At 45.6% G+C, this 22,616-nt stretch overlaps 1 protein-coding gene and 1 pseudogene across 1 annotated transcript; one reads left to right on the top strand and one right to left on the bottom strand.

Annotated features, from left to right (window-relative positions):
- Positions 1 to 3,941: 3,941 nt before the first annotated feature.
- On the bottom strand, positions 3,942 to 4,107 carry LOC145335773 (U2 spliceosomal RNA; annotated as a pseudogene).
- Positions 4,108 to 7,099: 2,992 nt separating this feature from the next.
- LOC145335762 (nuclear factor 7, brain-like) lies at positions 7,100 to 22,325 on the top strand. The gene is made up of 6 exons (XM_080181487.1): positions 7,100 to 7,510; positions 7,599 to 7,694; positions 7,788 to 8,021; positions 8,571 to 8,593; positions 9,658 to 9,773; positions 21,775 to 22,325. Exons 1-6 carry the CDS (start codon positions 7,100 to 7,102, stop codon positions 22,323 to 22,325), a joined length of 1,431 nt encoding a protein of 476 aa, XP_080037613.1.
- The last annotated feature ends 291 nt before the right edge of the window (positions 22,326 to 22,616 follow it).

Below are 22,616 nucleotides of genomic sequence, written 5' to 3'. Positions count from 1 at the left end.
GTAAATATTGGGCAAGAAACAGAGGGAACAAACTGCTTACCTGATTTCTGATGGGAATTTCCAGTGGTCGATTAAGATCAGTGATTAGAATATTCTGTTCCTCTGAGCGGAGCATCGCAATCCAATGGAAGATCAAATTTGTATTGAGTCTTCAGGTGTGAGATTTTTGCCTATGTGAGTACACTGGCTATCTACTTTGAAGCTGCTACACAATTGGAAGGGCTGGATCTCTGCCTTTCTACACATTCTGTTCAGTCATCTGAGTTGCGACTCATCTTCCCACAATTATATGATTTTTCCTTAAATTTAATGTTCGCTTTAACTTCTTTAGTTAACCACAGATGGTGGATCATCCTTTAGGGATTTTCTTGCCTTGAATCTACCTCTGGATTTGCCACAACTACTCAAGGTTGATCCCTCTCTCTCGATGTTTATTTTGAAGCCCTCTTTACTTCCCTCGTTAAGTGAATTGCAAGAACACTCATCTCAGCATAGTTTAGGTGTAGATCATTCAAACAATACAACCTTTCCATCCCCAAAACTGGTACAATGCCCATGATCGAGAGGCACTCCTCCCACACCAGTCTTGGAACATTCATCTCTGCAATCTGCAATTCCCTCTGCCAATTTGCAGCTCAGGTAATAATCCAGAGATTATTACCTTTGAGGTCCTCCTTCTTAGTTAGGTACTTAGCCTCTCATGCTGATTATGTCCTCACAGATATCTGAAATATCCCTGTTTCCATGACCCCATTTGCCCACTTCTGTCCCCAACAGAAGCAGCCTGGAGGGACTGAATGGCCTACTCCTGTTCCTAATGTTTGTGTTCCTGTAATTTAAATATTATTTGGCATCTTACAGGCTCACATTGTGTACAACCTGTGCGGTGACATCTACGTACTGCTTCATGGAAATACCGCTTCCCACCCGATCTCCCTGCAGCTTTCTCTCCTCCCTCTTTCTTCCCTCACTCCTCAACCTTGACCTTTCCCCCCACTCTCTTTCTCACTATCTGTCTTCCCTCTCTTAAATTCTACCTCCCCACCACCCCTCTATCCACTCGCTTTCCTTCACTTCCTTCTACTCAACTCTCTCCTTCTCCACCCATCTTTCCCTACACCGATGCTGTCTTATTTTTCCCCCCGGCACTCACCTCCCACTATGCCCTTCTCTTGCCCGATTTAGCTTCCTCTCTCTTTCTTACCTCAATCTCTCTCTCCCATTCTCCACAATCACTCCCTCACCCTAACTTGCAAGAATCTGTTCTTCCCATTCTCTATCCCGAGTCTCCACACTCACTCTTAGTTCCTCCCTGCTCTCTCTCTACCTTTGCATACTATCCTTTTCCCTTTCCTCATCATACTGCTATACCTCTTCCCTTCACCATCCCATCTCTCTCTCTATTGTTGCCCTCTCCACCACATTTTTCCCTGTCCTATTTCTTTCCGGTCCTCTTTTACACATTTTCTCCTCTCTCGCACTCTCTCTCTCATACACCATCATGTTGTTCCTCCCAAGGTCCTGTTCGCACCACTTGCCCTTCTTTCTTACAGTCCTCCGCTTTTGTGTTCACCCTCCTACTCTCTCTCTCACGCACACTCTTCCACTCTCCCTGCCATGCCAAACCCTGTACCTCCCATCTTATTACGTCACAACATCCGACACTATCTGCCACTCAGTTGCTCTCTATATACTGCCCTGTGGTTCTCACCCACTACCCCAATCTCATCTCATTGTTTCTCTTGCTTCCACAAACAAGCATTCCCAATCGCATCTGACCACCCCCTCCTCCTGCTCTCCATTTCCCTCTTCACACTCTAGCTCCCTCCACTCCCTTTCACTGCTGAGCTGTTTTCTCTTATCTCAACTGCACCATTCTACCTCTTTCTCTTTCCCCCTCCCTATAATCCTGTCAACCCCCTCTCGACACTTCCTTGCCTCTCCCTTCTGTTCTCTCCACGTTTCTCCCCCTTCCACCGCTCACCATTCCTGGCCTCATGCTCCCCTCCCTCTCATTTCCTCTCTTCTCCCCCTCAAAACCTCCCTTCCTCATTTCTCACACTCCCTCCTCTCCCCACACCCTTTTTCTAAATCACTGAGTGTGTTATTTTAACTTTCCCCCAGCTCCAGCCTTTCTCACTCTGGATCCGAAGACAGCGAAGCCCTGGCTCATCCTGACTGAGGACTGGACCAGTGTGAGACTCGGAGACAACCTGGAAAGATTTGAACCCTCGAATATATCCTGGGATCAGAGAGATTCACATTAGGGAGACATTACTGGGAAGTGGAGGTGGGGGTGAAGACAGTGGATTGTGGGAGTGGCTCGAGAGCCTGTGAATAGGAAAGGAGGAATCGACCTGAGCCCTGAGTCCGGATTCGGGGCTGTGGGACTGGAGTATGGAAGGGGTTATTTTGTCCTCACCTCCCCCTCACCAGCGCCCCCCACCTCCACCACCGCCCTCCACCTCCCCCACCCCCCCCACCCTTCCACCACAACTTCGAATGTGAATTCCTGGAAGATCGGGGTTTTCCTGGCCTATGAGGGTGGACAGGTATCATTTACAATGCGGACAACGTGTCCCATCTCCACACTTTCACCCACACTTTCAGTGAGAGATGGAATATCGACGGGAAAAACTCGGAGCCGCTGACAATCTGCGGGATTAAAGGTCGCTAACAGATCCATCCCACAATTTCACACCGTCTCCCTGCCTCCTGCCAGCTGTAAACTGATGGAACCGGTTCGTATTGTGGTTATTATATAGAATTATAATTTACATTGGGTGCTCCATGATTACATTTCTAAAATGATTCTTCAAACAAAACAATCTGAGAACCGCTGGAATAGAAACAGTTTTTCTCAAAGATTCCACAGTTCATCATTAAATCCAAGAAGCAGAAACTCAACATGTTGATTGTGTCTGTCACTGAGTGAGGGAGGCGGGATTCCGGGGAATGGAGAAGCCGAATGGCCGGAGTTCCTGTCACTCTGAGTGAGGGAAGCGGGGTTCCGGGGAATGCAGAAGTCGATTGGTCGGCGCTCCTGTCACTCTGAGCGAGGGAGGCGGGTTCCCGGGGACTCGACAAGCCGATGGGTCAGTTTGGCTGTCATTTACATTGAGGGGTCGGCTCGGGGAGGGACTGTCGATTGGCCGCTATAACTGTCAATCAGAGAAGAAGCGGGTGATCTTGGCATCGGAATTGGCCCGGTCACTGAGACTGAGGGAAGCGGGGTTCATGAAGCTTAGAAGGCGATTGGTTCCAGCTCCTATCATTCTGAGCCTGAACACCGATTTTTGGGGAATCTGAAGGGCGATTGGTCAAACTGCCTGTCAGTCATCGTGAGAGAGGCGGCATTTCAAGTGTTCCGTAAGACGACTGGTTGTTGTGTCTTTCATTCAGATTACGGGGCGGGTTTCCGAGCAGTGGGGAAGCCGAATGGTCAGAGTGACTTCAGGAGCCGAACCGCGGCATGTGGAGGCCGACTGGTCAGCGCTGCTGTCACTCAGACTGAGAAAGGCGGGATTCCTGTTATCCCGTATGCCGATTGGCCCTACCCGCTGTCATTGAGACTCACGGGGTCGGGACCTCTGCCAATTGGGGACGTGGAGTGACCGGAGCCCCTGTCACTCATCTGAAGGGCGAGAGTGAGTTTTTGATTTGATTTGGTTCATTATTGTCACATGTATTAGCATCCAGTAAAAAGTATTCTTTCTTGCGCACTTTCCACAAAACGCATACCGTTCACAGAAAAGGAGCGGAGAGAGTGCAAAATGTCATGTTACATCAGATCGAGGGTGTAGAGAAAGCTCAACTTAATGCAAGGTAAGTCCCATTCAAATGTTTGATGGCATCAGGGAAGAAGCTGTTCTTGATTCGGTTGGTTGTGATCTCAGATTGTTGTATCTTTTTTCCCGACAGATAAAGGTGGAAGAGCTGTTTTTGAAGTTACCGGTCGATACGTGGAGTGAACGGAGCAAGCCCCGATTCCATCTCCCTGCTCCAAAAATCAATTTAATATATGGTTCCCAGATCGGGACGTATCAGATATTAAACTGATAAGAACAAATACTACACTTGATCTGAGCCAAAAGGCCGAGAAGCGATGCCAAAGAAAGTGTTTTACTCACAGATGATGCCTCTTTTAAGCATGGAAAGAGCAGCAGAAGGAGGGCGTTGGGTGGGTCCACCTGAGAGAGGTGACAGAATTTCTTTCATGCCGTCCGAACGTTACTGCTGAAAAGCAGCCTGACCAGGATTCGAACCTGAATCTCCAGCTCTGGGAGCAAGTGTGCTCGTCCGCTTGGGGTCTTTAATTATGCTGGCTGCTTTTCAGACGGAGGGGGAAGAGTCAATGGATAGGAGGGAGATTTGCATGATGGATTGGGCTACCGTCGCAACCCTTTGTAATTACTTGCAGTTTTGGCCAGAGCAGGAACCATACCAAGCTGTGATATCGGAAAGGGTGCTTTCTATGATGCAGCTGGAAAAATTACTGAGAGCTGCTGCGGACATGCCAAATTTCCTTTGCCTCCTGAGAAAGTAGAGGCGTTGGCGGGTGGGGGTGAGGGCGTGGACAAAGGTCATTCAAAAGTCCGTTGACCTTGGGTGTGATTTTCTGGTTTTGGGGCTGGAAAATCCCGCCGTGTGTGTGAACTCAAATCTTTCATTCTTCAAAAGCGCAGCCCTGACACCTGCTGACAGAATCTTAGTGCCGCAGGAAAGAATTCCCCATTAAAAACGGCCCAAGAAGTGGGACAGTCTTCGAAGATTCACAGGCAGGATGAGCCGAATGGTCTCTTTCCATTGCGAGATCATATTATGATTTTTATATGATCTGACATTTCCATCGGATCAAATCCACATTTTCAAAGTTGACTTGAACTGAAGATTGTCATGAGATGAGAATAAATACACTCGGCCTCTGTTCCCCAGAGTTTCAATGAAAAGGGGGTTGACACAGGATAGGTGCTGGAAGGATGGTTCCCCTGACTGGGGTCTGCAGAACCAGGGACTTTAGCAGCTTGATGGTGATGTTCCTGCAGTAAGAATCCAGACTGTAACCAGTGGAGAGTTTCCCCCCGATTGCCATTGAGTTGTGTTTCCCTGGGGCTCCTTGATGCCACACTGGGTGAAATGCTGCCATGATGTTCAGGGCAGTCACTCTCACTCCACCTCTGGAATTCAGCTCTTTGCTCTGGCTGGGGGAGATGTTCAGTTCGGCTTCCTGCAGACGCACTGGGCTCCGCATCTCACGGCAGCCTCCATGCAAACTCTCAGGAGGCCATGGAATGGAGTGAAACCAGACATCCCATGAGAAAGTGTTGGCCCCATATGAAAGGAGGAGTTGAATGAGCGCCCATGATGCGGCTCTGGGCGGCTGAGGGGGGAAAGCGGGCGCGCGGGAGGAAAAGCTCCGCCCAGAGCGCGAGGAGCAGCCGCTCTCTGTCCTCCAACCTAACGTCAGAGCGCGGGATGAAGCGCGGCTCTGATTGGAAGATCAGACAGCGTCAGCGGGGGCAGGGGGAGGGGCTGCACGCAGCACAGCATCACGTGGTGGGAAGCGCGAGTGGGGGAGGGGAGCCCGGGAAAGGACCCGGAGCCCCGGGTTCAGAAAGAGACAATGTCCCAAATTCAGCTGATTCAGCTTTCTCACCACATTCTGTGATCCTGAGTGTCACTGATTCACCAGCTCCATTCACACGTCACACACACTGATTGACACCCACACTGCAACGTTGCATTGCGCTCTTCATCTGGTTATTCCTCTGTTCAGATCATTCCTGCTCAAAACACAGGAAAAATCATCAGATTATCCCCAATCTGACGTGTAAGGCATGGTTACAGTGGATTAACCAGGGTCCAATTAAATACAGTCCTGATGCTGCCCACAAAATAATTATTAAAGTAATTGTCAAAAGTTGATTTGAGCCACCGAAACAAACCTATTTACCAGATATCGAAAAACGGCGACAATCTTAATATTTAAAGATTATCTTAAAGGAGGGGAGAGAGGTCTGGAGGTATTAGTGGAACCGCGGCCTTAGGGCCGGGACAGCTGAAGACACAGCCACCAATGTTGGAGCAAAGGGAATCAGGGTTGAACAAGAGGCAGAATTGGAGCAGCTCAGAGATCTTAATAAGTTATCGGGCTGGAGGAGTTTACAAAGATAGGGAGCAGCGAGGCCAAGGGAGGTGATTTGAACGCAAAGATTTGTTGCGGGAACTGGATACATAATCAGACACACCACATCTCACGCACACTCAATCACTCCATGTGACAGCGAGTTCCACATTCTCCCCACTCTCTGTGTGAAGAAACTCCGCCCAGTATTGGAGGGGAGACTCCACTTCAACTGTTCCCTCATCAGCTAAAAGCAAATTCCTGCGGATGTTGGAATCTGACGAAGAGACATCCAGACTCGAAACGTTAGCTCTCTTTCTCCACAGATGCTGTCAGACCCGCTGAGATTTTCCAGCATTTTCTGTTTTCGCTCCGTCATCAGTTGATGTTTCTCTGGGTCAGGGTCCCCGGGAGGGATTCATAAACATTTATAAAACCGCAAGTTTCTCTTTCGAGAAAACAAACCAAACTTCACAGGTGGAACCCTTTAAATATCTTCCCGATACCTGCTGTGTAAAATGTTTCCTTGACATTTATAGTACTTGATGTTTCAATGTGAGCGGCTGCAGTCATGAACACAATTCAATTTCTGGATCTGGATCTCACACCGAGTTTCACCAGAGTGGTTTTAATCGGCACTGGGTTCAGACTGAAGAGAAATGTAATGGAATCTCGATCCCTCCCATCTCCACCTCTTCTCCCCATTCTATCTCTCCATCTCTCTCTCTCTTTCCACCTTCAACATCCCCGGGAGCCCAACCTGCCCCCGACTGAGTTCAATGATTTCCCTCCGTTATCCTTGAGACCGCGCCAGTTGTTATCTCCAGTGTGAAAGTGGCGAGGACATGGCCCACTGTGTAATAATAATTCCCTGAGTGCTGCAGTGAACTTCATCAGTAAATAGCTGAACTGAGGATGTGCGGCAGTAACACCGAAAGTAAAAGCGGTTTCAATCAGGAAGTGCTGAGTGTGAGCATGGCTTCCAGACAACAGCTCCAGGGTTTGACCGAGGAGACAATTTGTCCCATTTGTCTCGACTTCTTCACTGATCCGGTAACACTGGGCTGTGGACACAACTTCTGCCGCTTCTGTATCACCCAGTGTTGGGAAAAGAAGGAGATAAACTCCTGCCCGGAATGTAGAGAGGAGTTTCCGGGAAGAAACCTCAGGGTAAATCGGGCCTTAGCGAATCTGGCCGAGAAAGCTCGAAAATTAAAGCTGAATCCGAAAGAGAAGGAAAGTAAACTTCACTGTGAAGAACACCAGGAAGAACTGAAGCTGTTTTGTGAAACTGACAAGAAATTGATCTGTCTGATTTGTAGAGATTCGCGGGAACACAGAGAGCACCGCTTCCGGCCCATGAAAGAAGCTGTTGAAATCTACAAGGTGAAAGGGGAATATTATTTACCTGATAGTTTTATCACATTTTCAACATCCAGCACTTTCATTCTGTGATTTTCTCTCCCAATCCCAGGATCAGTTCAAATCTTCCCTCGATTCTCTCACAGAGAAGAAATCGGCGGTTCTAGAAATGGAAGAGAAACAGAAAGGGAAGATTGCCGAAATTAGGGTAAAGTCTGCCTGTGCTGATTTTCTGGGATCTCGGTTAGTTTCGTTCCCTTTATCACGGGACATTAATTATGTTTCACATTTCATTGGGTAGGAACAGTCGAGCAGTCTGCAGACCCACATCACATCCGAGTTCACTAAAATGCGCCAGATTCTCACTGAGAAAGAGCAGCGATTACTCAGAGATCTCAGGGAAGAAGAGGAGAGGATTCTAGAATCAATGGAGAGAAACCTTCGAGAGATTCAGGAGAATTTAAATTCTATTGAGGAGAAATTCTCAAAGTTGCAGAAACAGATGGAGCACAAAGACCAGCTGATATTTCTGAAGGTGAGGGAATATATTGTAGCTCTGTTCAGGGAAACTTCAGACAGTCACTAAATCACTGATGGTAATGGTGAAATTAATATAGAATTTACTGAAAAATACTAACTGAATTGAACAGAATTGTGTGTCCCTTCCTGAACCGTTTTCCTGTTGTCTCGGAACTAATGGCTCCCACCCTATCTGCAGATTCCCGAGAATTCCTGTAACCTCCTGAGAATGAGTTTTCTTGATTTTCACACTTGTTTTGTGATTATTTTCATGTTTCCCGAGTTTAATTTACTCCTGGAACTCCCATTGTAATCCAGTTCCAGTTCCATGTTGTGTGTGTGTGGGTGTGTCTGGGACGGTATGTGAGAGTCACTGTGACTGTGAGCAGGACTGATGTTCAATTCCAGTTTATTTGACTCTCCACAATCTTCCTTCCAAAATGCATCACTTTACATTTCCGTGTGAAATCTCATCTGCTCTGAGTCTGCTCAGTTCACCAGCCTGTCTAACTGCTCCTGAAACCTGTTCCTGTCATCCTCACTGTTCCTGATTCATTTCTTTCAGGAGGAAGCTTGTCAGAAGAGAAGGTAGGATATGTTCTTTACTGAAACTCTGCAGTTTGGTAAAATAAACTCAGTGAAGTGTTATTATTTATTTATTTATTGGTTGTTGTCACAACTTTAGATGTTCAGTCATTAGTTACCAAGACATCACACACTGCAGGAAATGATAAGCTCCGCATATACACACTGACGAGAACTTAATGATAACTCACCTTACTTAACTGTTCTACGATAAATCACCAGGAAGTGTAAATAATACAACCAGGCCCGAAGTGATCACTTGCCCGATGTTGGCTGTTCATGTCTGTGACCTTCCCACTGACCCTGAGAGAGCCACATGATCCATGTTTCCAAGGAGTGGGTCACCCATGTCCCTGCATGGAGCCTAAACAACCTAAGAAAGTCTCACGTTAAAGGGGGAATGGACTCTAAGTTTATACTAAATACAAACTGGCTCTATGTCTTTAACAACCACAAGAGTAAACACTTGTATTTATATAGAACCTTTATTGTAAATTAATATCCTTCAGAGTTTAATGTAAATTGATAATGAGGAAATATTAATCTGCTTGACGGAGGTGGAGAGTGTCTTAAAGGAAGAAAGAGAATTAGAGAAATGGAGGGGATCAGGGAGGTATTCCAGAGTTCAGGACCTCGGCAGCTGAAGGTCCAGCTCCCAATGTGGGAGTGACTGAAATCAGAGATGTTTAAGGTGTCGGAAGTGGAGGAGAGCAGCATTCTGGGAGAATTGTGGGCCCAGGGATTACAGAATTGGATATTCAGCTTTGGGGTCTTCTCTTTGTTCTACAAACTGTTTATCATACAGCAAGTGGACAGACTATGTCTTTATCATTTCCTGCAGTGTGTGGTGTCTGTTATCGGGTTTTGAACCTTTTTCAGGACATGGATGTTTCCGTTCTCTGTCCTCGAATTTCCAAGTTAACCGTTTTTCAGTTGGAGAAGCGAGACGAGCATTTCACTTTGTACATTTTCTCAATCATCAAAAATGCTGTAAACTTGACCATTTAAATAATTTCTAAAATCTTCCAACAAAGACAAATTCACAGCATCATTTTTACCATTTACAGGATTAGTGATGAGAATCACACACTCTCAGTATCTGCTGCCACCCTGTCTATCGGAAAGTACAAAGGCCTTTTACAGTACCGAGTGTGGAGAGAAATGATAAACTTCAGTAAACCCGGTAAATCTCTTATATTGATTTTCTCGATTATAAATCCAGTTGTGAATAAACTAAACAGGCTCCCAGGTTCCAGATTAAATACTCATATCCGGCTGTTAATACCTGCAGTCTCCCCATTCTCATATTACTCTTTCTGAGGTTCCTCTGGATAAGTGTCTGAAGCCATCAGCACTGTGTGTCAAAGCAGTGAAGGGATCTGTATAACCAGCGGAATAGAGCACCAATCTCAGGATGTGAAATGGAATTGCTCCGTGAGACTGGACTGGTCTCGTCTGTCATTCTGGGAAACATTTTTTCAATCATCATTTATCAGGATGAAACACAGACATTAGAGAGCAAGTGTTAAATGGCAGATATTCTGTTTGGTGGAATTGGACACCTTAATCAAGAGGATGGATGCAGAAAGTGCGAGTCTGCAGTGGATAAGGGAGGGAATGTGATGATCTTATTGAAATGTTCAAGGTCCGTAATAAAAGGGTGGTTATAAACATCCACAGGTTTCACACAGTCACAGAGTCTAGATCAAGGTAGGTATAGCTTTCAATCTAGAATAGGGAGGGTGACAGGGCAGTTTGGATTGAGGTTGAGTTTTTGAGTGACTCCATTGAGGTAGTGAACCAGTAAACCCACCGCTCACTCTGTGTGTTTGTTCAGAGGCCCTCCATTCTGAGGGCTGATCTTCAGAACAAAATCACTGTCCAGTTTCTCAGTGGTTTGGAGTGTGGGGAAAGGTTCTTTTGTTCCTGAAGAGGGGACAGGGACAAGAAATCCTCATGAAAAAAAAACAGCAGGGGTGAGAGAGAGAAAGGAGCAGCAAGCAGGAGTAAGAGAAATCATCAAATGCTCCCTTCATTCCTGCAGTGTGAGCCTAAACACTTTAGAACCAGTGGAATCGTTTTGAGGAACAGTCAGTGTTTGAATGTAGAAAATGAGAAAACCAATTTCCAACATCAAGATCACAGGAACAGCGCTGTGATAATGGTAAATTTTGCTGTTTTAATGCTGTTATTTGTTGCATAAACATTAAGCAGGAAACAGAGCAAATAAACTCCTTACATCATTTCCAATGGGGTTTCTAATGGTCCCTTTAAGACCAGGGATTAAACCGTTGTATAGATTGTTTCCCTGGGTGAGGCATCAGCATCCAGTGAAAGATCAAAATCGTACTGAGTCTCCTGGAATGCCAAGTGCCTCCAGTTTGTACAGACAATGTGACTTCTCCTTATGTTCAGTGTGGGAACACTGGATACCCATTGTGCTGCTGCTACGTTATTGTGGGGTTTGATCTCTGCTGTTCTTTACATTCTCTTCAGTCATCTGACCTGCCATTCCTCCGTGCTCAGTTGTATGCTTTTTCCATGAATTTGAGTCTTTCCTTAACTTCTTCAGTGAACCACAGATGGTGGGTCCTCCCATTGGGGATTTTCTTTATAGTAGGAATATGTTTATTCTGAATATTCTGAAATATCATCTTAAATATCTGCCACACCTTCTCTATCGATATATCCCCAAGCCTGGGGACCCAGTTCACTACAACTAGCTTAGCTTTCATGACCAGATAGTTGCTCCTATTTAAGTTTAGGATACCAATCTAAGACCCTCTCTTTTCCCTTTCAAACTGAATTTCAAATTCAGTCATATTGTAGTTGCTGTGACCCAGTGTGGCCTTCATCTGATTTCACTAATTATTCCTGTCACATTACACAAAGCCAAGTCTAATATAACCTACTGTCTGGTTAATTCCAGAACGTTCTGCGATGAGAAACTTTCCCGAAAGAATTCTGTGAACTCCCCATCCAGACAATTACAGCCTGATTTTTCCAGTTTATATTCAGATTAATCACTCATGATTATTACTGTCCCTTTATCTGTGATCCACATTGTGGCTACTGTTGCAAGGATTGTCGACCACTCCCACTATTGACTTCTTTCCTGGCTATTCCTCATCTCCAAACCAATTTTATATCCGGATCTCCTGAACCAAGATCATCTCCAGCTATTGCACAATGAGGTCCTTGATAAACAGTGCTCCCCCTCCACCTTTACCTAACTTTCTATTCTTCTTGAATGTTATTAAATGTTATCCTTTCCTCCTGCAGCAATGTCTCTGTAAAGTTATCAGATCATATTCATTTACTTCAATGTGTGTTATCATTTTGTTTACCTTATTATGAATGTTGTGTGCATTCAGATGCAGAGCCTTTAGTTTCATCTTTTTATTATCTTTGTACTATTTAGTCTCAACTTTTGATGTATTCTTAGGTTTTATCTCTTTGTCCATTCCCGCTATTCGATGATCCTCATTTCCCATATTATTATGATTGTTTCTTGCCTTGAATCTACCCCTGGATTTGCCACATATATTCAAGGTGGCTTACCCTCTGAGTTTAGTTTGAAGCCCTTTTCACTTCCCGAGTTATGCAGTTTGCTGGAACACTCATTCTAGCAGTTCAGGTGTAGACCGTCCCAACAATAAGGCAGCATGGGGGAGCGGCAATGTAGCACAGTGTTTAGCACTGCTGCTTCACAGTGCCAGGGACCTAGGTTCGATTCCCAGCTTGCGTCACTGTCTGTGTGTAGTTTGCACGTTCTCCCTGTGTTAGCTTGGGTTTCCTCCGGGTGCTCCCATTTCCTCCCACATTCTGGAAGACATGCTGGTTAGGTGCATTGACCTGAACAGGTGCCAGACTGTGGCGACTAGGGGAATTTCACAGTAACTTCATTGCAGTGTTAATGTAAGCCTTACTTGTGATTAATAAATAAACTTTAACTTGACTACCGTCCGGTGGTTCTAATATCCATCATTATGGAATGCTTTGAAAGGTTTGTCACGGCACAAAACAATTCCAGCCTCCCAGATTACCTGGATCCATGACAGTTGGCCTATCACCACAAAAGGTCCACAGCAGATGCCCTCTCCCTGGCCCGACACTCAACCTTGGAACACCTAGAGAAAAAGGACCCCTATGTCAGACTCCTATTTATTGACGACAGCTCAGGCTTCAACACCATTATTCCTTCAAAACTCATCTACAAACTCCGTGGCCTATGGCTTGGCTCCTCCCTTTGCAACTGGATCCTAGATTTCCTTTTCTACAGACCACAATCAGTAAGGACAGGTAACAGCATCTCCTCTGCGATCATCCTCAACTCCAGTGCTCCACAAGGCTGTTTTCTCAGTCCCCTACTATACTCCTCATACACCTATGACCATGTGGCCAAATTCCCCTCCAGCTCAATATTCAAATTTGCTGATGATACGCCCATAGTGGGTCAAATCTCAAATACTGATGAGACTGGCGACAGGAAAGAGATAGAGAATCTGGTAAAATGGTGTGACGACAATCTCCCTCAGTGTTGTAAAATGAACGAGAGTCATTAACTTCAGGAAGTGTATTGGAGGACATGCTCCTGTCTACAAAAACAGGGAGGAAGTGGAAATGGTCTTGAGCTTCAGGTTTCAAGGTGTCCAACACACTGTCCTGGTCCCTCCATGCCAATACTATAGTTAAGAAAGATCAACAGTGCCTCTACTTTCTCAGGAGGCTCAGGAAATTTAGCATGACCACCATGACTCTCACCAACTTTTACAGGTGCACGATATGGCTCCTGCTCTGACCAAGCCCGCAAGTAACTACAGAGGGTTGTGAATGCAGCCTAATCCATCACACCAACCAGCCCCCCATCCATTGACTCTGTCTACACTTCTCGCTGCCTCAGGAAAAGCAGCCAGCATAATCATGTACCCCTGCACCCTGGACATATTCTCTTCCAACTTCTTCTGTCGGGAAAAAGATACAAAAGTCTGAGAACACATACAAACCAACTCAAGAATAGATTCTTCCTTGCTGCCATCAGACTTTTGATTGGTGGTATCATATATTAAGCTGAGCTTTCTCTTCATCCTATCTGTAACTGCAACACTATATTCAGCATCCTATACTTTCCTTCTCTCATATGTACTCTATGAACACTACTTTTCATCTGTGTAGCCTGCAAGAAACAATATTTTTCACAGTACAAATGTGACAATAATAAATCAAATGAAAACAACCCACTATCCCCAATACTGGTGCCAATGCGGATGATCCAGACACCAGCCTTTGAACATTCATCTTTGCCATCTCATTTTCCCTCTGCCAGTTTACATGTAGCTCAGGTAATGATCCAGAGATTATTACCTTTGAGGTTCTGCTCCGTAATTGGTACCTAGCCTCTCATGGTGACTATGCCCTTTACAGACATCCCAAATATCCCTGCTTGTGTGACCACTTCCCTCCAACCTCAGTGTCCCCACCCAGCCCACAATATCACCCTGATTGACCATTAGAGGAGTGGACCAGGACAATCTTCTTTGCTTGTCGTGTCTATGTCATTGGTGCCTAAATAGACCATGTCAACTGGATCCTCCCACTTACAACGAAAATTCCTCTCCAGCTCAGAACTCTGGTACGGTCAAGCAACACAGCTGTCTGGGCTCTCGCTTTTGCTGCAGAGATCAGTATCTGTGTTCCACACTATATTGTCCCCTACTGCCACCACATTCCTGTTTGTCATCTCACTTCATAGGCTTCCTATATCCTGGTGCCATGGTTAGACTGCTCATTCACTTTGCAACCTTTGCTTTCATCCACACAGATTATAAGCACCTCAAATCTTTTCAACAACTGCAAAGTCTGAGGCTTCTCCATTACTGTCTGCTCAGTCCCTTCACTTGTCTCACTCTCGGTCACATCTTCCTGTCACTCACTGCTGACCAATACAGATGACCCTATTCTCAGAGGTGTGACCATATTCCAGGTCAAATTATCCAGGGGTTTCTCCCATTCCCTTACGTTGTGCAGGGTCTGCAGTTCAGCCTCTAACTCACTAATTCTGATCTGGAAGTCCTCCAGCTGCTTACACTTTCTGTAGGTGTGTTAGTCATGGATTACCTGGACATCCAAAATCACACATTCCTCAACTGCAACATAACACCTGTCTTGCATTGTTCCTCATGTTATCTACTTAAATTTAATTAAATTACTCACCCAATTAACTTGGAATAATTCCAATGATAACCACATTTCTTTCTCCTGTGCATTTCATTCCCACATGAACCTCATTCACCCCTCACTCAGTCTCCATCGCAGTCACCTGTCTCATGCACCTAGTACTGGCCATGCATTTTGAAAGGTGTGTCTTATTTATAGACTCTCTGGTGAGTCACTTGCTAGTTTTACTTCCTGCTGCACTGATTAACACTCATGAACGAACTGATTTCAGGTGGTTGACAGATAACTGCCACTTCAGATAGTTCTCTAGTTAACATAGAAATTACAAGCAGGAGTAGGCCATTTGGCCCTTCAAACATGCTCTGCTTTTTATTTTGATCATGGCGGATCATCAAATTCAATATCCTGATCCCCCGTTCTCCCCATATCCCTTGGTCCATTAGCCCCAAGAACTATATCTAATTTCTTTTTGAAATCACACAACATTTTGGCCTCAACTACATTCAGTTATTGTGAATTCCACAGATTCACCACCCTCTGGGTGAAAAAATTTCTCCTCACCTCAGTTCTAAGAGGTTTACCCCTTATCCTCAAACTATGACCCCTCGATCCAGACTCCTCCACGATTTGGAACATTCTTTATGAATCTATCCTGTCTAACCCTGTTAGAATTTTAAAGTTTCTATGAGATCCCCTTTCACCCTTCTAAATTGCAGTGACTATAATCCTAACTGACTTAGTCTCTCCCCATATGACAGACCTGCCACCCCAGATATCAGCCTGGTAAACCTTTGCTGTATTCCCTCGATAGCAAGGACATCCTTCCTCAGATAAGGAGACAAAAACTGCACGCAGTACCCCCAGTGTGGCCTCACCAATGTGCTATACAATGGCAGCAAAACACCCCTATTCCAATACTCAAATCCTCTAGCGATGAAGGTCAGCATATCAAAGAACAAAGAAAATTACAGCACAGGAACACGCCCATTGGCCCTCCAAGCCTGCATCGGCCATGCTGTCCAACTGAACTAAAACCCCCTACCCTTATGGGAACCATATCCATCCATTCCCACCCTATTCATGTATTTGTCAAGACTCCCCTTAAAAGTCACTATCGTATCTCCTTCCACCTCTCTCGGCAGAGAGTCCCAGACACCTATCACCCTCTGTGTAAAAATAACTGGCCTCGTACATCTCCTATAAACCTTGTCCCTCGCAACTTAAACTTATGCTCACTAGTAATTGACTCTTCCACCTTGGGAGAAAGCTTCTGAATATCAACTCTGTCTATGCCCCTCATAATCTATCAATTCGCCCCTCAACCTCCATCGTTCCAGTGAGAACAAAACAAGCTTCTCCAACCTCTCGTCATACCTAATGCCCTCCATATCCCCAGGGCCTGATGGGATATAGCCCAGAATACTGAGAGAGGCAAGGGAGGAAATTTCTGGGGCCTTGAGAGAAATCTTTGCATCCTCACTGAGAATACAGAGAAGGTCCCAGAGGACTGGAGAATACCTAATGTTGTTCCTACGTTTAAGAAGGGTAGCAAGAATAATCCAGGCAATTCCAATCCGATGAGCCTTACTTCAGAAGTAGGGAAATTATCGGAGAGGATTCTTCGAGACAGGATATATTCCCACTTGGAAATAAGTGGGCGTATTAGTGAGAGCCAACATGGTTTTGTGAAGGGGAGGTCGTGTCTCACGAGTTTTTCAAGGAAGTGACAAAGATGACTGATGAGAGTAGGGCAGTGGATGTTGTCTACATGGACTTCAGTAAGGCCTTTGACAAGGTCCCTCATGACAGACTGGTGCAGAAGCTGAAGCTGCATGGGATCAGAGGTGAACTAGCAAAGTGGATAAAGTCAAAGAAGACAGAGCGTAGGAATGAAAGGGTGTGTTTCTGAATGGAGGGCTGTGACAAGTGGTGATCCTTAGGGATCAGTACTGGGATCTTTGCTGTTTGTAATATATATAAATGATTTGAAGGAAAATGTAACTGGATTGATTAGTAAGATTGCGGATGATGAAAAGGTTGGTGGATTTGTGGATAGCGATGAGGACCATCAGGGGATACAGCAGTTGGAGACTTGGGTGGAGAGATGGCAGATGGAAATTGATGTGGACAAATTTTTTACTCAGAGAGTGGGTCCCTGGAACTGGGTTGCCGGGGAAGGTAGTGGAAGCGGATACCGTAGTGACTTTTAAGGGGTGTCTTGACAAGTACATGAATTGGAGGGAACAGAGGGATATGGTCCCCAAAAGGGTAGACGGTTTTAGTTAAGTTGGGCAGCATGGTCAGTGCAGGATTGGAAGGCCGAAGGGCCTGTTCCTATGCAATTTGTTAAACTGATCTTTTTTCAGAAATCCAGACTGTGCCCAAGTTCACCATTATTTTCTCAGTGTTCAGTTATTACATCATTTGTTACAGATCCTAGCATTTTCCTTCGGACTAATGTCAGGCTAACAAGTTTTTCATTCTCCATATTCTCTCTCCCTTCTTTCTTAAACATCGGAGTTACATTTGCACCTTCCAATCTGCAGGAACAATTGCAGGGTCTGTAGAATTTTGAAAGATAACCACCAATGCATCAACTTTCTTGACAGTCACTACTTTCAGCATCTGAGATAGAGACCACCAAGTCTGGGCAAATTTATCTACTTCAAATCTTATTCATTTCTCTATTTCTACTATTCTTATGAGCATAAAAGCATCTTGTTGTTCCTCATTAATGCCAGTCACCTGATCCTCCATTATTTATGGAAGGTTTTTAATGAATGGTGATCATTGACATTTGGACAGATTATTGAGAAAGTCTGTGTGTTCTGCCTTGGTCATGTCATCTAACGTGAGGTTTGAGGTGTGCGTGAGACCAGTGCCTGGAGCTGTGAGGTAGCAGCCGAACCAATGCACCACTGTGTGTTGTGTTTCTTTCAAATTATGGAATCTTATGGCTTTATCCTCTTAGTGAGTAATTAGGATTTCCTTTTAATTCATGGTTACCTCATTCATTATTCAAGTGTAAGATATATAGTATTAACTGTTTGCTTTGTTGACTCTTTCATAGAAAAAATTATTCCTCACTTCCCCACTTACTCTAATTCAGGGTCCTGGCAAGTCAGAGACAATGCCGACAGGCACAGGGTGTTAAGACACCAATCCATCACAGGGCACACACTCACACACAAAAATTAAAGGGGCAATTTAACATTGCCAATCCACCTAATCCACACATCATTGATGTGGGGAGGAAACGGGAGCACCCGGAGGAAACCCATGCAAACACAGGGAGAATGTGCAAACCTCAACACAGACAGTGACCCAAGGTTGGAATTGAACCCATGTCTCTGGAGCTGTGAGGCAGCATTGCCAACCTGACGCTGTCTCAAAAATTATTGTATTTCTTTCAAATTATTGAATCTCATGGCTTTATACCCTTCTTCAGTAACTGGGATTTCAAAGTTGCTCTGTGCACCAAAAAAAATGTTGATTGTTCCTATTCTGAACATAACCAAATATGGAGCCTCATCCAATATTGTAACAAATTTGGGATCTGGTCTGATATCGCACTGAGAAACTCAGAACTTTAGTGTAGAGAGGGATCTGGATGTCCTGGTGTAAAAATCACAAAACGTTAGTCTGCAATTACAGGAAGTAATTAGGAATATCAATGGAATGTTAGTGTTTCTTGTCAGGACAATCACATTTAAAAAATTGTGCCTGCAAGCATACAGGGACTTAGTGAGGCTGCATTTGGAGGAATGTGCAATATTTTGATCTCCTTACGTAAGATCATGAGATCATAAGACAAAGGTAGGCCATTTGGCTCATTGAGTCTGCTCTGCCATTCAATGACATCAGGACTGGTCTGATGTGATAATCCTCCAACTTCATTTTCCCACCTTATTTCCATAACCCTGATTCCATTACTGATTAAAAATCTGTCTCTCTCAGCCCCAAAGATATGTTCCACTCTTTACACCTCTCTGCCGTGAAGAGTTCCAAGAATTCACTACCTCTGAGAGAAGAAATTCCTCCTCATCTCTGTCTTAAATGGATAAGCCTTTGCTCTGAGAATATGTCCTTTGGTCGTGGACTCAGAGCGGGGGGGATTGAATATAAAAGTAGGGAGGTCTTGCTGCGGCTGTATAGGGCATTGGTGAGGCCGCAGCTGGAGTACTGTGTGCAGTTTTGGGCGCCGTACTTGCACAAGGAGATTTTGGCCTTGGAGGGAGCGCAGAGGAGGTTTACTAGGCTGATTCCGGAGTTGAGGGTGTTGAGCTATGAGGAGAGGCTGAATAAATTAGGCTTGTACTCGTTAGAGTTTAGAAGAATGAGGGGAGATCTCATTGAGACATATAAGATGATGAATGGGATGGATAGGATAGAGGTGGAGAGACTCTTCCCGCTCAGAAAGGATAGTAGGACTAGGGGGCACAGCCTCAAGATAAAGGGGGGGTGGTTTAGAACGGAGTTGAGGAGGAACTTCTTCACTCAAAGGGTGGTGAACCTCTGGAATTCTCTGCCTGTTGAAGTGGTGGAGGCTGCCTCGCTAAATATTTTTAAGACGTGGGTTGATGGGTTTTTGATAAGGGAGGGGATTAAGGGTTATGGGGAGAGGGCGGGAATGTGGAACTGAGCCACGACAGATCAGCCATGATCTTATTGAATGGCGGGGCAGGCTCGAAGGGCTAGATGGCCTACTCCTGCTCCTATTTCTTATGTTCTTATGTTAAGGGGAAACAAACTATCAGCATCCAAGCTGTCAAGCCCCCTGAGAATCCTGTATGTATCAATAAGGTCACCTCTCATTCTTCTCAACTCCACTGAGTACAGGCCCAACCTACCTAGCCTCGATTGTTAAAAATATCCTGCCATATTTGGAATCAATCAAATTAACTTTCTCTGGACTCCTTTTAATGGTGGCACGTCTTTTCATCTGCCAAGCTTTCACCCACACACCTAATTTTTTTTATCCCTCTGTAGACCCTGTCATCCTCAGCACTTGCCTTCCCACCTATTTTTGTGTCATCTCAAATTTAGCAGCAGTACATTCACTTCCCTTATCCAAATTATTAATTTACACAATGTAAGAAATGACCATTGAATTAGAGACTGATTCCTGGGATGAAGGCAGTTATATTATCATGAAAGCCTGAGCAGATTTGGCCGATATCCATTGGAGTTTAGGAGAATGAGAGGTGATCTTATTGAAACATAGAAGACACTGAGGGGACTCGACAGGATTGATGCTGAGTGGATGTTTCCCTTGCGATGGCGTCTTGTATAATGCAGATTTTGAAAATTAGCAATCTCCTATTTAATACAGAAATGAGATTTTGTTTTCTATCAGAGGGTCACTTGTGTTGGAATTCTCTACCCCAGTGAGCAGTGGAGGCCAGATCACTGACAATATTCAATCAGATCAGTCATGATCTTGTTCAGAATAGGCTCGAGGGACGAATGGCCTACTCCTGTTCCGAATTCTTTTGTTCTTGGAATTGAGGTTTTGTGCGATATCTTACAGACTCGGATTATGAACAATCCGTACAGTGACGTTTACACAATGTTTCACAGAGAAATCACCTCCCACCCGCTGTCTCCAGCTTTCTCTCCTCTACCTCAGTCCCCTCTCCCTCTCTCCTCAACCTTGACCGTCACCCCCCCACTCTCCTTCTCACAGCCTGCCTTCCCTCTCTCAAATTCTCCTTCCCCAACCCTGCTATCTCTCTCTCCTTCCACTCCCTGTCACTTATGCACTCCTCTGCTCACATACTTCCCCCTTCTCCCCACTAACTTCTTTCCACCTACATTCTCTCCCTCCCCTTTCTCCCTCTCTCACTCACCTCCCATTCTTCCTTTGTCTCTCCCTCTTTAATTCGTCTCTTCTTCCTACTTTGTGTGGCATGGTGGCTCAGTGGTTCGCATTGCTGCCCCACAGAGCCAGGGAGCTGCTTTCAATTCCTGGTTTGGGTCACGTCTGTGCAGAATCTACACGTTCTCCCTCACATCTGCGTGGGTTTCCTTCCACAGTTCGAAAGACATGCTGGTTTGCGATGCTAAATTCTCCCTCAGTGTACCCGAACAGGCACCGAAGTGTGGTGACTCGGGGATTTTCACACTAACTTCATTACAGTGTTAATGTAAGCCTACTTGTGACACTAATTAACTTGGAAATCAATCTGTCCTGCAATCTCTCTCCCATTTCCCACAACCATCCCATCTCCCTGCCAGCCACTCATTTGTCCCTCCTGCTCCCTGACCCTGCTCCTCACCCACTCTCTCTCAGCACCTTCCTATTCTCCCCCATCGACACATAATCTCTCTCCACCTCACCTCCTATCCCCTTCCCTCATCATTCTGCAAAACTTCTCGCCCTCACTCTCTTCTCTTCAGACTCTCTCCCCTTTCCCACTCTCTCACATTCTTCCCTGCCCCTCCTGCTTTATTTCTCATCCTGTCTTTACATGGAAGGGTCTGTTTATTTCTTCCTCCCTCACTATCTGCCTTCCAGACGCTCTCTCCACTCTGCTCTTTCTTTCTCACCCACTATCCCAATCCCTGTCATCTGCTCTGCCGTTCTCTCTCCTGCTTCCACACTCAAAACATCCCACTCTGAATCTCCCACATCCCACTCTCAATCTCCCTCTTTACACTCCGGCTCCCTCCAGTCCCTCTCATTCCTGCCTCTTTTCTCTCTTCCCAACTGCACCCCTCCACCTATCCTCTCATCCCCCCTCCCTATCTCTCTGTCACTCACTATCTTCTCTCCGCTCTTCGCTGCCTCTCCTTTCTGGCCTATTCCCCCTCCTCTCCCCTCCCTCCGGCTCCATGTTGCCATCCCATTCATGCTCCCACTCTCTCCTCTCCCTCATTCTCCCCTCCCCCTCATTCTCCCCTCCCCCTCACAAACCTCTCTCCTCTCTTCCTCACTCCTCACACTCTCTCTCCTCCCCACCCCCTCTCTCTAAATCACTGACTGTGTTATTTTCACTTTCCCCCAGCTCCAGCCTCTCTGACTCTGGATCCGAACACAGCGAATCCCCGGCTCATCCTGTCTGAGGACCGGACCAGTGTGACAGTCGGAGACGAATGGCAGCCGCTCCCTGACACCCCGGAGAGGTTTGATTCCTGGCCCTTTGTCCTGGGATCAGAGGGATTCACATCAGGGAGACATTACTGGGAGGTGGAGGTTAGGGAGAAGACAGAGTGGGATCTGGGAGTGGCCCGAGAGTCTGTGAACAGGAAAGAGGAAATTGACCTGACCCCTGAGACCGGATTGTGGATGGTGGGGCTGTTTTCCGGAAGTGATTATTGTGCCTTCACCTCCCCCTCAGAGACCCCCCTCACCCCGAGTGTGAATCCCCGGAAGATCGGGGTTTTCCTGGACTATGAGGGTGGACAGGTGTCATTTTACAATGCGGACAACATGTCCCATCTCCACACTTTCACCCACACTTTCACTGAGAGAATCTTTCCCATCTTCAATCCGGGATGGAATAACAACGGGGAAAACTCGGCGCCGCTGACAATCTGCGGGATTAAAGGTCTCTAACAGATCCATCCCATAATTTCACACCGTCTCCCTGCCTCCTGCCAGCTGTAAACTGATGGAACCTGTTCATATTGTGGTTATTATATAGAATTATAATTTACACTGGGGGCTCCATGATTACATTTGTAAAATGATTCTTCAAACAAAACAATCTGTGAACCGCTGGAATAGAAACAGTTTTTCTCAAAGATTCCACAGTTCATCATTAAATCCAAGAAGCAGAAACTCAACATGTTGTTTGTGTCTGTCACTGAGTGAGGGAGGCGGGATTCCGGGGAATGGAGAAGCCGA

The sequence above is a fragment of the Carcharhinus amblyrhynchos genome, unplaced genomic scaffold (assembly GCF_965287045.1).
Source record: "Carcharhinus amblyrhynchos unplaced genomic scaffold, sCarAmb.v2.hapA scaffold_40, whole genome shotgun sequence".
Lineage (NCBI taxonomy): Eukaryota > Metazoa > Chordata > Chondrichthyes > Carcharhiniformes > Carcharhinidae > Carcharhinus > Carcharhinus amblyrhynchos.
This window is presented reverse-complemented; position numbering and strand designations above follow the sequence as displayed.

What these genes read in the sequence shown, in the direction of transcription:
- LOC145335762 (XM_080181487.1), top strand. Translation starts at nt 7,100, where the DNA reads ATGGCTTCCAGACAACAGCTCCAGGGTTTGACCGAGGAGACAATTTGT. An exon ending in AAGCTGTTGAAATCTACAAG is followed by an intron (nt 7,511 to 7,598) that starts GTGAAAGGGGAA and finishes TCCCAATCCCAG; the next exon opens with GATCAGTTCAAATCTTCCCT. An exon ending in GATAAACTTCAGTAAACCCG is followed by an intron (nt 9,774 to 21,774) that starts GTAAATCTCTTA and finishes ACTTTCCCCCAG; the next exon opens with CTCCAGCCTCTCTGACTCTG.